The sequence below is a fragment of the Anabrus simplex genome, chromosome 2 (genome assembly GCF_040414725.1).
Source record: "Anabrus simplex isolate iqAnaSimp1 chromosome 2, ASM4041472v1, whole genome shotgun sequence".
In the NCBI taxonomy this organism is placed as follows: Eukaryota; Metazoa; Arthropoda; class Insecta; order Orthoptera; family Tettigoniidae; genus Anabrus; species Anabrus simplex.
In genome coordinates, this window is record NC_090266.1 from 848,252,906 (window position 1) to 848,271,461 (window position 18,556).

An 18,556-nucleotide genomic window follows, 5' to 3' on the forward strand; every position below is an offset into this window, starting at 1 on the left:
CGTGGAAATAAATTCAGCCATGTAGATGGAAATCTACTCTGCTAACAGACTGCAGTTATTTACGATAAAGCTTTACGAAGTATACTTCGAAATTAGTGGATCCAAGTTAAGTTCATTTCTCCACGAGAATATTAAACATTCCGACTGGTGTGTGCAAATTTTAATGCTTATTGTATTAGTTGCAGCTTAACATTACTGGCTCGTGGCGAAGACTCAGCCCATTGGATTGTCGTGAACCTCAAGATGGATTCTTCTTCTATAAGATTCAGCGTAATTTCATCGTGGGACGTCTACTGCTGTGTCTCAGTGACCTGCTAAACATGTAAGGCATTTCTGGCTGGAGAAGGTGACTGACGGGAAATGCCGGAATGATGGACACCTCAACTGGGAATCGAACTTCAGCTAAAATTGAGTACCAATTTTAATTGTCTGATATCTTTCTCATCCATGTAAAACTAGATGATCTTTCTTCCCTAGATCGTAGTTCTATTAGTTTTTGCAGTACTTTGAGTTATTTCCATTTTCATTCTCAAGATAGTCGAGTTACATGTGTGACTGAAATTTGAGATTTATTAGACTAGTTGTTGTAGTCGTTCTTTCGAATTAATTCTCAAATGCAGGATTTAGCTATGTTAAAAATCACTGACCAAGCAATAAACTTCACTTGCTTACGTGTAATATTCGAAATATAGTGATATGGAGTTGTATCCAATTTTGTGAAATAGTGTCGAATTGAGTGTCATCTAAGTTCACTTGCAATTCTTTAGGATCGTGTCATCTAATTTCAAGACATTTCAGGAGGACTGATAGACCTAATAATCACTAAAAATTATAATAAATTCAAGTAGAAGACCAGGTTAAAAATGTAATTTAATGGTCGTGAGCTAAAAATTGACTTAGAATTTTCACATATGATATTTGTAGTGCTCTGTTCATAATTGTGCCTGGAATACTGGTGATCCTGCGGGATATTAATTGAGTACTTTGTTGCTTGTGTCTTTGATGATGATGATGCTTGTTGTTTTAAGGGGCCTAACATCGAAGGCCATCGGCCCCTTTTGTCTTTGAAACGCAGTGTGAATTATAATAAATGTGGAGCATGTGTTCGATATATACTGTATTTCAAGAGTAGGGAATAATAATAAAATGATTAAGGCTCATGAACGCTAGACTTGCGACTTGTAACCCATGTGACGGTGATGATTATTGAATTCTATTAGAATCTTCAAGTTAATTTCTGAAAGTTAGATGGATTTCCGTTGTTATTTAAAGATTGTTTCAGTTGAAGTGATTACACTAATTCGATCACTATAGCCACTAACTGAGTTGTTAATGTTACCGGATATGAGTTCATCTTACATGTAACTAATCTCATGTTTAGACCCGTATTGAAATTTGCTATAATATGCTTACAATTTTTTATTTTTTATTTTTCTATTCCACCTTTTCAATACAATTGATTTTATGTTCTTAGAAATTTATATTGCTACAACACTACTTTATAGGGACATGTTTCGCTTGGTTACAAGCATCCTCAGCCTTTGTAATCATTTCAAGGTTAAGACCTGTCATTGTTAATTTGCTTTGACAAATTTGTGCTTAATTATAATTCTAAAATTAAGTAGTAAAATACATAAACGTAGGAATTTATGGACAGTTTAACAAAATGAATGACAATACTATAATTGGAATATTCGTTACTTCTAATGACACTGACGTCCAAAACACAGTAATATCTTCATAATGATGAAAATTTGGCTAATATTGTTTATCAAGGTCTAGTTTATTAAAAACAATTGTTAATTGACTTCTTGTGTTAAAATTTGAGTCGTAATTTTTGTTAAGTTTTAACAAAAATTAAGACTAAGTTTTTATAAAGTAGTGTTGTAGCAATATGAATTTCTAACAACATAAAATCAATTGTATTGAAAAGGTGGAATGAAAAATATAAAATTGTAAGCATATTATGAGTTCATCTACCGAATCTTACTGACGCAACAATGTAAAAATAATTGATTAATTCACTATATCAGGATTCATTGTAAATATTGTGTACACAAAATACGTGTTACCCTTGTGTGAATGTGATGTGTGTGTGATGTAGTTAGGAATATTTTCATGTGTCCAAGTGATCATTGTGCTTTAATCTGGTCCTGCGTTCATCGCGGCAGCACAGATTATTTCAGCGTTGATTTGCCACCTTCATAATTTGTTTGGTGAACTTTGAGGAACAATTTGCTGGGAATAACGTCAAGTAAGACTAGATTAGGATTTAATTTTCATTTAATGCTGATTGAGACTAAAGATCGTCTAGTTCATTTTCAGCAAAGGCAAGTGATTTATTAATAAGTCTTCAAAAGACTAATTCACACGTGGTTATAATCAATTTTTCAGTGCATTTATAATTAAATTTTTGAAGAATTTCTAACTGATTTCAAAAACTTTTAATGCTGAGCAAATAGAGATTAAGTGTCCACAAACGATATAATTAATTTAGAGCTAAGGAGGTAACGAGTAATAACAAGAACAATTAAATAATTAATTTAATTAATTTGACAAGTGTGTCATGATTAGAGTGAGAGTTATCCAATGTAATACATCAATTTGTGAACACGATCGTGTGATAATCGAAGTAAATGTTACCTAGATAATTTACTGAAAATGAATAATAATAATTAATTAATTAATTATAACTTTGGAGTTGACTCAGATTTTCTAGTAGAGTTACTGATGTCATCAGCGAGTGTTACCTACCTTAAATAATGTATTTGATCACTGGCTAACAGTGACCACGTGTTAAAGTTCTAATGAATTAATGAAAATTCAGTTTAATTTTGACACTAAAATAATAGACGAGATAGCTGCCAGCTGACTTCTCTTGTAAATGCAATTATGGATTACAGGAGGCTCAAGTTATATTTTTATTTAAAAATTTTTAAAGACCGTAAAGGCCTAATCCTTCTGATATTATTTGATTTCTGAGCCTAACCGCTGTCTCCAAGGACGAAGATCATTTTTGTTGTTTGTAATTTAATACTGGAAGATAAGACAACACGAAAGCACAAATGTATTCAACTTCAACAAGGATATTTTGTTTGTTTTAATGAATGCTTACGTTAATAAATGTCAGAATGTTGTTTCTAAAATTTATTTTAAGCTTGGTTGTCACCCCATTCCCTTAAATGCCTCTAGAAAACAGAAGCCATAAACGAACGGTCCCCCTTGGGACCTCTCGCTCACTGGCTGGGCTTAAGCTAGGCAATAAAGGGGGCAATATTACTGTGCAGTGGAACCTGTATTATTGCATGTTGCATCAGCACATCTCAATGTTCTTAAAAGAAAGTGGGTTCAAATTAAACTAGGACAAATTCAACGAGGTTTTGTGCCAGAATTATTTGGGCATAGCACATTTACATTTAACGGCCATTTCTGAAGCAGAGCTTACTTTCATGAAAAAAGATGCGATAAACACTGTGGAGATTTACTCCAGAGCTGCAGGAACGTGCCTTAACAGGAGGCCACCCATGTAAATTTCACATTTTTGTTACACAACTTAATTGCAGTATAGACCATCATTTTGATATTTACACAGATGGCTCTCAGATTTGGAAGGAAAATCGTTGGCTTGTGGCATGTGCTTTTGTGATTTTAAAGATAACATTGAGAATGATGCTAAAAAATTCAGATTGTCTTCAGAATGTTCATTATTTCAAGCAGAACTCTGTGCTATACAAGAAGTAGTTGATTGGATTCGAGTCACAATTGTAATGCAGTAATGCACATATATTGGGTGATTCTCAAGGGGCTTTGAATGCAATTCAAGACAAATACAATTTACATCTGATTTCTGTTAATATAACATCCCATGTATTAAACTACAACAAGAATATCTGAATGAAATGGGTACAAGGTCATAACGGCACAGAAGGGAACGACAGGACAGATGAACTTGCCAAGTAAGCTGCAACCAACTGCCGACTCTCTGCTAATATGACAAGTGCACTATGTCATTTGTCAAAAAGGAAGAGGAAACATGTATGGAATAATCTATGGATAACTAGCTCAAGAGGTCAGCTTACAAGAAATTTTTTCTTTCAGGAGTTTCAGGATAGACTGAAAAGTAAAGAAAAAACATACCATAGTTTAACAGAATATGTCAGAACATGGAAAACATGGATCATATTTTGAGAGGTTTAGAATCAATATCCAAAGGCCCTACATTTGTACCTATAAAATACCACAAACTGTTTATCTTTTATTTGAATGTCCAAATTTGAAAGCAGTAGATATGAATTAGTTATTCACTTAAATATGTGTGATATACAAAATCAAGCAAGCACCTTTTAAGACTTTAATTTAAAATAGTTGCTGTAATAATGCATTTGCTAAATGTATCCATTTTATTTACAAGTTGTCCCAGTTTTAAGTTTTAGTTGTTATGTATTAATCTAATTTTGTTATCTATAGTCCTAACATGTGTGTGTGTGTGTGTGTGTGTGTGTTCAGTCTTCAGCCCTAAGGCTGGTTGGATCCTCAACAGCTCTGCCATCAGCTGTCATAGATGGCCTAGGCATCACTGAAGAGGCGTACTAGGGAAATGAGGAGTGAGGTAGTTTCCCGTTGTTTTCCTCACCGAGCCAGAAGTTGCTATTACATATCAGTCTGCCAAGCCCACTGAAATGCATGCACCAACCGACCCTATGAGCAACATTTTCACACATTCATAGCAGGGACTGGCTGCACAAGGAATGGCATTACTAGCAGCGCTCATACCTCAGTCACTTTCATATTGTCTAAGCCAAGGATAAGACAGAGACAGATCAATGAAAGTAACAAAATTGCTCTAACCCATACCAGAAGACATAGTGCACTGTAAACACTAGGTCCTGCCAGCAAAGGCATAGTCCTAACATACAAAGTGTAAAATAGGGTTTATACTTGGATAATCAATAATAATAATAATAATAATAATAATAATAATAATAATAATAATAATAATAATAATAATAATAATAATAATAATAATAATCCCACACTAGAGACATAACTAAAATCCTGAGAATTAAAATACTGACCTGTTCTTCTTTGTCTTCTTACTATGTTTCGTCACCACTGGGCTATGGCTGGGAGATCTTGAGCGACTCTGGCTTCGATTTTTTTCTGCACTGTGGTTATTACGACTGAAAGTAAGAAAACATCTGTTTTAAAATGTTCAGAAACTCTTCAGATATATCTTCTACTAAAAGAGAAAAAACTAACATTAGTACTTGCAACTACAAAATAAAAAATAAAAAATTTATTTCAGCAAAAACCATATGAATTCAGTGGCAATGTTCTCATTAATTCATTAATTCAGTTTAGTTTAAGAACACAAATAATGAAAGCAAACTTAATCATGCAAAATTAACATAGTTTCAATATTATAAAACACACATGAAACAGAATTTCTTGAGGGAGCAGCACTGAATAAAAAATATGAATGAATGTACAGAGTTCATAATGAAACTAGCACTTCCAACAGTTTGAGGAATGATACACTACCCAGGTCAGTATAAACAAGTACAAATTATTATATCTCCTTATTGAAATCCATGTTGTATTAATATAAATTACTCTTAATCTTGAGAATAAGCTGGCGTAACAAGTAAATATTATATACGAGTCTTCATATGGATAACAAATAATTGTATGAGGAAAAGATCAATGTCATGTTCATGATTCTCAATCGAGATATTATCCCATAAATGCAGAACACCAAATCACTGTTCAAGCATACTATCTATTTATTAATTTATTAAATCCATCCATTTCCTGCAAAATGTTATACAATACCGTAAATATATGTGATGAACTTTACAAACTCCTACAAGCTATTTGAGGTGTTGATATGAAGAGTTTATCAATTATAACAGTACAAAAATGAATGCCCAGTGATGATCCATAGCTCTTGATTAACTAAACCACCATAACCAACAGTTTCTCATGACTTCTATAGCAAAGAGATGTGAATAATACATAAACATTAAACAATTAAATTGCTGGAAACATTACTTTTTTCAATTTGTTTTTATATCGAACTCACACAGACAGGTCTTATGGCAATGATGGGAAAGGAAAGGGCCAGGACTAGGAAGGAAGTGACTGTGGCCTAATTAAGGTACAGCCCCAGCATTTGTCGGGTGTGAAACTACGAAAACATGGAAAAAAAATCTTCAGGGCTCCTGACAATCGGATTCAAACCCACTATCTCCCAAATGAAAACTGACGGCTATGTGACCCAAACTGTGTAGCCAACTCGCTTGGCACTGTAGCATCTGCAAAAACAGCAGTGACAATCTTGTCAGTGAAAAATAAACACATGGCATACCACTTAGGATGAGAATTATGTAATGTATCTTGTACAAAATCTCTCTGACCAGAGTTTAAGCTGTAATATTTCACACAGTGGATTTTGCAAGTACAACATGTTTTCATTCCATCACAGCTTTATGAAAAAATCATATTGTTTCACAATCAGCAAACAATATGGTTCTGTACATAATTATCAAAACTTTTAGTTTCACAAAACACCAAGATAACCTACCAATATGAGAGAAAATGAATGATTATTAATGAAAGATGGGCTACAGATGATGTTTACTCATTTCTTGTTAAAAGCACGTATCAAAGTCTTGAAATCAATATTAGCATAAGGATCAAGGGTGAAGTTTCAATTGAAATATTCTGCATATTTTCAGAATTTTGTTTATTACTACAATTTTGTTATAGTCAATGTGTACATAAAGACAATGTTAAGTATATAACACAAAGTTATCATAAAATAAGGAATAAACATTGCTTAAAAATTCACCTGTTTTACCTCAGATTTCAAATTTCAGAGAACTGAATCACCACACGACACTGAAAGAAAACAAAGGGTCCCAAATTAATAAATAAAATATTAAATCATTAACGGAGAGCAATATGATGCACAGTATCCAGTAATTTAAGGAGACTGCATTGATGTTCATACATAATTAATAAATTTAGACACTACTAACTCCCCACTTAATGTTTACCAAGAAAACAACAATTTTTGCACTCAATAATAATGCAATTCCTAAATGGCAGGTAAGAAAGATTATGTATGTGGTGCCATAACCAAGAAACATGAAACCTATAAACAATAATAAGTAAAATTATGATACTCAAAAATAGGGGTGGCAATATAAATAACTTTCCTTTATCTGTCAGTATTTTATCTCAGTAATAATATCAATAATCAATGAGAAGAAAGAACAGCCAAGTAAACACACACTATCACTGGTAAGATTTTGGCACGTATGGCTGTGGGCTTGAGGCATGGACCTGGCATTCACCTAATGCAAAAATGGGAAAGCAGGGAACAGGACTGCTGACAGTGGCAACTGAACCCATCTCCTTGCACATGAAAACTTACAGCTACATAATCCATCTGCAAAGTCAACTTGCTCAATTTGACCCTTTTTATTCACAATCATTGTTGTGTAAAATAACACTATAATTAATATGTTTATCAAATGTAACTTATCCTGCATACTGCTTAATTTTTAAATTGCATACATTTTATTGTACTTTAAGGCAACTTTTAAGTTATCTTATGTTGTATGTTAACATTATTTAATAGTTACATTTCTGGTAATGACTTACTGAGTAAATATGTTCCACTTTTATATCTAGCCATTCTCGCCTGTTTTAGTGTACCACACTGGATTAGCACAGTAGATGTGTACAGTGTTACACTGGCAAAATGTTGATGCATTTGGAAAACTTTTATAATGAAAAACACATATTCTAATACACAAATTTGAGAATGTGGAGTGAAATCACCAAGCAAGGGTCAGTAACTTCTTGTCAATATATCTGTAATATACATTAAACAGGAAATATATTTGACTGATAAAACAGATGCATTTTTTGGAACACATCATGGTCAATGTACTACAGTGAGGTCTAAATCAATAACTTAAAACAGGATACTTATTAATTAATCACTCATAAATAAATTTACTTCAATATGTTATAAAGATGGTAAGGACAAAAACACACACACACTGAAAAAAATGAAAAGTAAAGGAAACCCTATAGCTACATTATCTTTATACCACCATTCTACTGTATTTCCTCACATTGTAATTTTCTCCCTTAGTTATTGATTCAAATACGAGTCTACAAAAGTAATTTTACATTACACAATGTACGTATTTTGTATCTCTGTCTGGATAACTCACTCCACACTCTCTCTCTCTTTTCTCTTTCAGTTAATTATGTTTCCTATATTTTGGCCTTTTCCAATAATATTTTGCAAGTATTTTAATTTCCATACATTAGCAGAGTGGCTGCGTGTTAACGTGCAGCGGTTACGGAACCAAGACCTGCATTCGAGATGAATGGGTTCGAACCGCACCGTCGGCTATCCTGAGAATGGTTTTCAGTGGATTCCCATTCTCACTTTCAGGCAAATGCTCGGAGAGGTCCTATACATAGGCAACAGCCAATTCCTTCCACCTCCTTACTCAATTTCATTAACCATCATTCATTCAATCTTCATTCCTTCCTAACCTGAGGTTGATACCAGGAAGGGGATCCGGCCATAAAACATGCCAATAATATTTTGCAAGTATTTTAACTTCCATACATTAGCAGAGTGTGGGTCAGGAAGTATACTACACAAATTTCCTTTCCTGTAAACAAGATAAAGCAGTAAAAATACTGGCATCTGTATCATATCATATATATCACCAGCATATTATTATTACAGTAAAACCTTGTTAATTCAAAGTCGTTGGGACGCAAAAATCGTACTTCGAATTACGTGATTTTGAATTAACCACCAACTCTTAATTTAGAAATGCAAACCCTTGCGGCATCACAAAATATTCTATGACCCGTTACTGCATGCAATTAACCTTGATTCACAGTTTAAACCTTTTAAATGCCACGGAAAAAAACTATTACCAAAATGTATCCAACAAGATGCATTAACAGTATTCAACTAATGCACCTGGACAATTCACTGGCAAACATAACTTCACGTAATGAAAAAAAAACATGATTCAAAGACGAGGAGAAATCTATACTGGCTCCCCTGTGCAAGTGTTTTATTCATTGGATTACTGTACTGTTTGCATTTTTTAGTTCCTTGTACTTACACGGAAAGTGCCCGATGCCCTTAAAACACCGTGACTTTCCTATGACGAAGGAAGAAAGCCCCTCGCTTCCGTATACATTGCAACACAGTACAATGACCCCCACCCTTGTACGAATTCCCGGCTGGCACCTCTCTCCTTTAAAACCATAAGTCCGTTTGGGCTTGGCATAATAAATGTAGTTTAATCGGCATTGACAATACTGTTCGGTGAGTATGAACTGATTATTTGAGCCACTCTTTTTCGCCAACTGTTGTTATCACCAGTGTTCGTGGATTCTGCTTCTCCGTACACTGCCTGCTACGTGATATTGTGGCATTCCTTAAAACGCTGAATACAAAAGAATTAAGATTTCACACAAACTTAGCAAATATGACACACCCTGTAGACATATTGGAGTGAAAGTGCAGAAAAGTTTTTTTTTTTTTGCTTTACGTCACACTGACACAGATAGGTCTTATGGCGACGATGGGATAGAAAAGGCCTAGGAGTTGGAAGGAAGCGGCCGTGGCCTTAATTATGGTACAGCCCCGGCATTTGCCTGGTGTGAAAATGGGAAACCACGGAAAACCATCTTCAAGGCTGCTGACAGTGGGACTCGAACCCACTATCTCCCGATTACTGGATACTGGCCGCACTTAAGCGACTGCAGCTATCGAGCTCGGTGTAGAAAAGCTAACCCTGCACATTACGAAACACATGTTCTTTCATGACACGGAGAAATTTTGAATTTAAATTACTCTGTAAAATACTAGTTTTTCAAAATGTAAAAACAGTTTTGAATTAGGAGTCTAAACATTGTTAATGGGTCCGACATTGTTCTTCGAATTACGAATTATTCGTATTTCAAATGAAACCATTTAAATAACATGCAAAACTGTACCTCATGTTTCCAGGAATGAGAGCTGCTTTGAATTAGGCAAGATTTTGAATTAACCGATTTTGAATTATGGAGGTTCTTCTGCATTTTTTTTATCATAGACAGAAGTCATTCTACTATATTTCTAGTTGTTCCCTTGACTTTTAGACCAAAGTCGTTTTATAACATGTTATTGATCAAACAAACACGATTCCATCAACTGCAATATCTCTTACAACCCTCTGTACATCCAGTTTCATTCGTCAACTTTTGACATTTATCTTGAAATCTATATATATAAAATAACTTGTCCTGACTGACTGACTGACTGACTGATTCATCATCGCCGAGCCGAAACTACTGGACATGAGAAATGAAATTTTGGGAATACATTCTTATTAACATGTAGGTACTCGCTAAGGGAGGATTTTTCGATATTCTGTCGCTAAGGGGATGAAAAGGGGGGTTAAGGGAGGATTTTTCGATATTCTGTCGCTAAGGGGATGAAAAGGGGGGTTAATTTTTAAAATGAGAATATCTATATCTCAAAAACTTAAAGGTTCAGAGTAATAAAAATTGGTATTTGGTATCTCCATTAAAAATAAGGAAACACGTATTTTTTTGTTTTCAGAAAATCCCATGGAGGAGGGTGAAAAGACGGGAAAAGTGGTTGAACACCTTTTATGTGGAGACATATCTCAAAAACTGAAGATGTTATAGTCATAAAAATTTAAATCTGGAACCTCCTTTAATAATAAAGAAACGCGTATTTTTTGTTTTTGGAAAATCCAAATAAAGGTGGTGAAAAGGGGGGAGTGAATTTTTAAAATGAGTGAATCTATATCTCGAAACTGTAAAAGTTTACAGACGTAGAAATTGGTATTTAGAATCTCCTTTCAACATAAAGAAACATGTATTCTTTTGTTTTTGGAAAATCCCAACAGGAGGGGTGAAAAGGAGTGAAAAATTGGTTGAATGCCTTTAATGAGGATACTTATATCTCAGAAACTGAAGATATTACAGACCTGAAAAAAGGTATTTTGGATCTCCTTTAAAAATAAAGAAACATGTACTTTTTGTTTTTGGAAAATCCAAATTGTGGAGGGTTGAAAGGGGGGGTGAATATTTAAAACAAGTGTATCCATATCTCAAAACTTTCAAAGTTTACAGATATAAAAATTGGGATTAGAATCTACTTTCAAAATAAAGAAACACTTATTTTTTGGTTTTTGGAAAATCCCAATAGGAGGGGTGAAAAGAGGTGAAAAATGGTTGAATGCCTTTAATAAGGATCCTTATATCTCAGAAACTGAAGATGTTACAGCCCGAAAATCGGTATTTGGAATCTCCTTTATAAATAAAGAAACATGTATTTTTTGTTTTTAGATAATCCAAATAGTGGGGGCTGAAACGAAGGGGGGGGGGGTTATTTCAAAAATGAGTGTATCTATATCTCAAAAATTCAAAAGTTTGCAGATGTAAAAATTGATATATAGAATCTCCTTTAAAAATAAAAGAACACTTTTTTTTTTTTTTTTTTTTTTTAAAATCCCAATAGGAAGAATGAAAAGTGTGAATAAGGGGTTGAATGTCTTTAATGAGGATACTTATATCTCAGAAAATGAAGATATTACAGACCAGACAGTTAGTATATGGAATCTCCTTTAAAAATAGAGAAACATTTATTTTTTTGTTTTCGGAAAATCTAATTAATGGGGGTTAAACAAGAGTGACAAATTGGGGTGAATTTAAGAAAGACTATATCTACAGTATATCTCAGAAACGTAAAATGTTACAGACGTAAAAACTGGTATTTGGAATCTCCTGTTAAAAAAGAAACCAGTATTCTCGGAAAATCTAATGAAGGGAGGGGGGTTGAAAAATTGAAAAATTAATTGAATTAATTGTATGAGGATATTTACATATAATAAAAAGTAAAGTTGTTACAGACGTGAACATTAGTATTTAGATCTTCTTTAAAAATAAAACAACGCTTTGGGGGGGGGGGGGGGGAAATCATCTTCGGGGGCGGATGTGAAAAGGAGTTGAATTCGTTTCATGAGGACACATATCTCCAAAAATTAAGACAATCGGTATTTAGAAGATCCTTTACTATTACAGAAACAAATTTTTTTGCCGGAAAAAAGGTGGGGGGAGTGTGAAAGCAAGTGAAAAAAAAGTGAATTATTTTTATGGGAATACTTATATATATCAAAACTGAAGGTAACACAATTGAACATTGGTATTTGGAATCTCCTTTAAACATAAAGAAACACGCCTTCTCCTTTTTTTGGGGGGGGGGGGGGTTAAATCAACTTACCCGCAGTCAGATGAAAACGGAGGTGAGACCAATTGATTTTACTGTTCCTAATGTACTTATAAGGAGCCTCCGTGGCTCAGGCGGCAGCGCGCTGGCCTCTCACCGCTGGGTTTCGTGGTTCAAATCCCGGTCACTCCACGTGAGATTTGTACTGGACAAAGCGGAGGCGGGACAGATTTTTCTCCAGATACTCCTGTTTTCCCCGTCATCATTCATTCCAGCAACACTCTCCAATATCATTTCATTTCATTTGTCATTCATTAATCATTGCCCCAGAGGAGTGCGACCGGCTTCGGCAGCAGGCACATTCCTATCCTCACCGCTAGCTGGCGGCTTATTCATTCCATTCCTGACCCGGTTGAATGACTGGAAACAGGCTGTGGATTTTCAATGTACTTATTCTGATCATAAACCTATCATTTTTAATCTTTCCTGGGTTCGTTTTCAAGAGCTATCTTTTCCTTTGGAGAACCTTCTTAGATTACAGTAAATTCTTCTGGCATATAAATAAAAATTTAAACACATTAGAAATAAACGATAGGTATAAGATTGACCCTGCAATTGTTCACCTCTATAATAAGGTCAATAATGTACGGAAGTATGTCATTCGTATCGCCAGAAGTCCTGCGCACTTGCCTACGGGCGACAATGGTGCTGGTCATACTGTAATCAATGACAATGGCAGCAGATATAATTTACAGCCAAGTAGCGGTCTTGCATCTTGCTATGGGGTCCAGAACATCAATAATAATAATAATAATAATAATAATAATAATAATAATAATAATAATAATAATAATAATAATAATAATGTTCTGGACCGTCGCCAAAATGTGCGGACCGTGCTGGAAACGGGTCCTGGATGGGTAAAGACTACGATTGCACTCTGGCCGCCAGTTTAGTACCGCCAAGGCACCCAAGACGACAACACGCCGGATCTTCTCAAGGATTTGATCCACATTAAAAATGGTTGTAGGAAAAGATGGCAAAGATTTAGGGACCCAACTGACCGGGTGGAATACCTGGACCTAGCCCGGGAAGTACGAAATCGATTGCTGGAAAAAAGATTGAAAAATGGGAGGAACGTTGCTGTAATCTCTCAGAAAACGAGTCAGACCACGAATATCGGCGGGTTATATATAAAATGATAAGCATTCAATTATAAATTTCAGTATAATACCATAGCGAAGCACGGGTAGCTTGCTGGTATTTGGATAAAAGTACATTATACTTGTGTACTTCTCTGTAACCTAACCCTAGAGCTCTAAGACATCTCTTTGTATTTCTTGTGCATTCTTTTCAAGTGCCATTACTATGAATTTAACTTGGACTCTAAATTTAATGAGAATGTTCATAAACACCTTTGCAGGAAAATCACCTACACAGTACAGGCTGTGTAGCTGCATTCAAGAGGTACTGGGGTTTGACCCCCACTATCGGTAGCCTTGAAGAGGGTTTCCTATGGTTTTTCCATTAACATTTCTTTCTTTTTCTTTTCTTTTTTTTTTCTTTTCTTTTTTTTTCTTTCTTCTTTTACAATTTGCTATACATCACACGGACGCAGAGATAGGTCTTATGTCGACAATGGGATAGGAAAGGGCTAGGAGTGGGAAGGAAGCAGCCATGGCCTCAGTTAAGGTATAGCCCCAGCATCTGCCTGTTGTGAAAATAGGAAACCACAGAAAACCATCTTCAGGTCTGCCGACAGTGGGGTTCGAACCCACTACCTCCCGAATACTGGATACTGGCTGCACTTGAGCGACTGCAGCTATCAAGCTCGGTGTTTTTCCATCTTTTTTTTTTTGCTAGGGGCTTCACGTCGCACCGACACAGATAGGTCTTATGGCGACGATGGGATAGGAAAGGCCTAGGAGTTGGAAGGAAGCGGCCGTGGCCTTAATTAAGGTACAGCCCCAGTGTTTTCCCATCTTAATACTAGGCACATGATGGGGCTGTACCTTAACTAAACCATGACTGCTTCCTTTCCATTTCTTGCCCTTTCCCATAATACCACAGCCTAATGCCTGTATGTGTTAGTGAAACATCAAATCCTCATGATAAAAGAAAAATTATAGAAAACAAAGAAGAAAGAGAATCTTCCTGAGTGAAGAGAAAAATAAAAACACAAAGTAAAGAACCTTGCATGATAACTTGAATTCTATGATTTTCTTTCCACTCCTATATGTTCAATGGAAAACTACTGCAGGGTACACTGAAGTTCAAGTTCTCAAGTGGGAAAAGAAAGCAGTTAGGTACTTAATACAAATTTCAGATACAAAATCATTTGAACCCATACTCCAAGAAGTGAGAATAACAACACTTCTTTGAACAAACAGCGTATCTGAAAATAAGTTTGGGAAAATTTATGGGCATAAGTATACACACACACATTTCTTTTCCTGAACCATTTGGTTAATGGCCACTTGTCAACTGTTGTCCTCTTACCTCGTCCACTGTATTTGCAACAACACATTAGTGATGAAGAGCTGTTAAAATGCAAACACTCACCCAAACTTTTGGCTGGCAGCAATTTGACCACTCTCCCCACAACCCCAGTCTTGTGCCTTGTGAATACTACCTCCTTCTGCACCTGAAGAACTTCCTTGGTGGCAAGCGTTTTCACACCAACGATAAAGTGAAAAGCGACTATTCAGAAATGGTTTTCCTCGCAGTTAACAGACTTCTACGAAGAAAGTCTATAAAACCTCATTTCATGAAGTACAGTACATCATTAAAATTAGAGGGCAAACATTGGTGTCACTTCCTTATAAAGATAACACCAACAGCAAGCACGGCATCTCTGTCCAGAAATGACATGGAAAGAATTCCAAGGGGTAGAATCCTGTCATGAATGTTGAAAGTGAAAAGTGGCACTGCAGCATGAATATAAATATTTCACGATCTATCACACAGCGTTCAACTATTGTTAGAAGCAGATCATTTGTTTAAGTTAAGCTATTGTGTTTCAAGCTAAATTAATCTATGGATTTCTATGATAAATAGCATTAGATTCTGGAAGACTGACTGATAATGAACATTGTTTATACTATAATTTGAAGCAATGTAGGTTGGCACTGCAGATTTGTTATTTCCACTGTGGTTGAGAACTTGTTCAAGTCTGTGCATACAGTGATTATTGATTGTTTAAGATACATTAAGCATTTTTTACTAATAAAAAGTCCTTATACAATTGTTTAACACTTGCGCAGTTATACTTTGAATAAGCCCTGTATAAGCGTTGCGTATTTTTCTTACTAATGAACGTGGTATATGCCATGTATTACTATTCTGCACGTACATACTTGTTCCACGCTGTAGGAATCTCTTCCTGCAATTCACTGACGTATTTCTTCACATTCTTAATTGCTTTTGCTGGTTATCTGTATATAAATCTGAACATTATCGGTTGAAATAGGTGAATGCCGAGTAATGTACAGAATTTCAAGCCGCATCTAATGCCATTAACAAAAATAATGTTTAAAAGTAATTGAGTGTGAAAATGTTAATATAATAGAAAGTTACATTAAATAAAAAAACCATTGCATGGAATCTATCATGTCATAACTCCCATTTCATCTTCATTATGTTTGTAATCTTTTCACTGCTAATAAAGAATCATTTTGGCTCAAATTAGATATCTATGAATTGAACGATAAAGAAAATCAGTATGTATATTTCTTCACAGTTATGTTCAGAAAATTGTATGTGCAAACAGGAAAAAGTCAGTCGCTGGCCAATGTCACTTTTGACTTTACATTGGGGGGGGGGGGGGGGGGTCAAAGCGAGGCATATAGTCTTCGGATATTTTAAAAACAAACCTCAATTCCTCATCTTGCTTAGTTCATAATTTATGACAGGAATAACGCCTCATTTGTTTAGGTTTCATGCGTGACTCCGCTGACTGACTGATTTGCCAGTAGGGATCTCCCAAACAGTGGACATTTCAGTCTCATTACAGTGCAGTGTTCATTTTATCAGTAGTATAATACTGATTAACTAAAACTCAGTGATAAATGTACAGTTCTTGAGGACAAGTGGATTATACTTGTGTAGTCTGTGTAGTTTGTGAGTGTGTGCTCATGCATGGGGGTTCTTAGTTCAAAGAACAAATGCAGAAGGGTGCACAATAGATCAACAAATTATGAAGAAACATTCCATAGTAATAATTATGTCAATGATACTACCGGTAATTACAAACTTAATTCCGCGCATGTGTCCATAGTGCTGCGAGAACTTGGAAGTTCACAGGATATAGAGCCACCTCTATGATCTTTCATTAACCCATTAGTGCAGGGGTGGCCACTAACTTTAATTCTGGGAGCCGCAAAATTAGGAGACAAAAAATTGGGAGCATGTTTAGAAAATGGTTCATAAAAAGAAGACAGGTTTTTCATTTTATAACAAATGAAGGAATATTTATTTTCTACACTACACAGAACATTATTGTTCAGGTACTCACCAAGGAATGAAATTTGACTTCTGAGAAGTACTTTTTCGAGTGTTAATTTTTGCTGCTATTTTTTTAAAATCTGGCTGATAATTGGTAAGCGCAGTTTGCACAAGTTCACTTAAATGTTCACTAGTTAGGTCAGATAGATATTTAGATTTTATAAATGTAAGCGTTGAGTACAGTGATTCACACACATAAGTAGTCCCAAAGATTGAGATAAGTCTCTTGGCACACTCTTTCATTAGTGGGCATTTTTCTTCTGGAACATTCTTCTTGCCATTTGCTTTACGTCGCACCGACACAGATAGGTCTTATGGCGACGATGTTATAGGAAAGGCCTAGGAATGGGAAGGAAGCGGCTGTGGCCTTAATTATGGTACAGCCCCAGCATTTGCCTGATGTGAAAATGGGAAACTGACAGTATGGTTCGAACCCACTATCTCCCGGATGCAAGCTCACAGCTGCACGCCCCTAAACGCACGGCCAATCTGGAACATTCTTCCAAAATTCTATGGTAAAAACGACACTTCGTTTGAGTCCTTTTAGTCCTTCATCCTCTTGCAGTTCTAGTAGCTCCAACTCTACAGCAGCTGTATCCTTTGTTATTGGTGATGAAACAGGACAGCCATCGCCCAAAACATCAACAGCAAAAGGATTTTCCAGGAATTAAAATTAAGGTTAAAGTGATCTCAAATCATTAAATGTGCCACTGTTTTTTTCAGCAACGCCAGACATTTTACTCACGTAATCTTCAGTTTCCACCTGAATGTCAGGAAGGCTTTCAGTAATAGTCTTCAAACATTTCAAGTGAGAAAATGTTTTAGTCTGAAGGTCTTTCCCAAAAAGCTTTAACTTGCTATGAAAGCTAAGTATAGTCTGAGCCAAATCAGAAGTATGTTTTTCTCATCCTTGTAAAGATATGTGTAGCGTTTTTAAATGCTGGACCACATCTGTAAAAAAAAAAAAAAAGCCAAATCTAACAACCGCTAGGGGTCATTAAGTTCAGGAAATGATTTTCCTCTTTCTTCCATGAACTGTTTGATTGGATCGAGTAATTCAAAACATATGCCAAGAACATTGCTTACAGACAGCCATCTTACTAAGCAGTACCAATATACATCATCAGGAAGCTTGTCACTGTTCATATCTTCTATAAAAATTTGAACTTTAGGCGTGTTTTTGCACATAAGCGAATACAGTTCACAATTTTAGAACTACATGAATAATATGCGGGAACTGAAAATATTTTGCTGCTAAATGTTCTCTGTGAACAATACAATGTACAGGTAGGAAATCAGGAACTGATATGTCAGCATTTAAAAGCCCAATAAGCCCTGGTTTTGTGCCAGTCATAGATGGTGCACCATCGATAGCAATGCTGACAATATTACCAATAAGCACTGAGTTTACCTGTAAACCACCATCCAGGGCCTTGTTTCATAAAACTAACTAATTATATTAGCTAATAATATTAGAACTCATAAAAATAATTATTAGTTAATCAAATTCTGTTTCATAAAGATTTACACATGACTAATAAAATATCTTCCCTACTAATATTAGTTCATTAGTCAGCTGATACAAATGGAGGTTAGAATCGGTCTGTTGCATATGTTCTTGGTTTGGGTTTGTTCCTAGCAGTAGGCTAATGCTTGACTACAACCGACTATTAATCCACATTTTCAAAAGGCTCACTTGATATTTTTGTTGTTGTGACTTCAATACATATGAAAATGGATAAAAGAAGTGAAAATCATGTG

At 35.3% G+C, this 18,556-nt stretch overlaps 1 protein-coding gene across 2 annotated transcripts in view; it reads right to left on the reverse strand.

The window, feature by feature from the left end:
* LOC136864507 (cyclin-L1) overlaps positions 1-18,556 on the reverse strand; it is a 531,120-nt gene that overhangs the window by 91,606 nt on the left and 420,958 nt on the right. For both annotated transcript variants that reach the window (XM_067141567.2, XM_067141568.2), the window contains one exon: positions 5,076-5,180. In XM_067141567.2, coding sequence (XP_066997668.1) covers positions 5,076-5,180 — 105 coding nt within the window. The remainder of the gene's footprint in view (positions 1-5,075; positions 5,181-18,556) is intronic.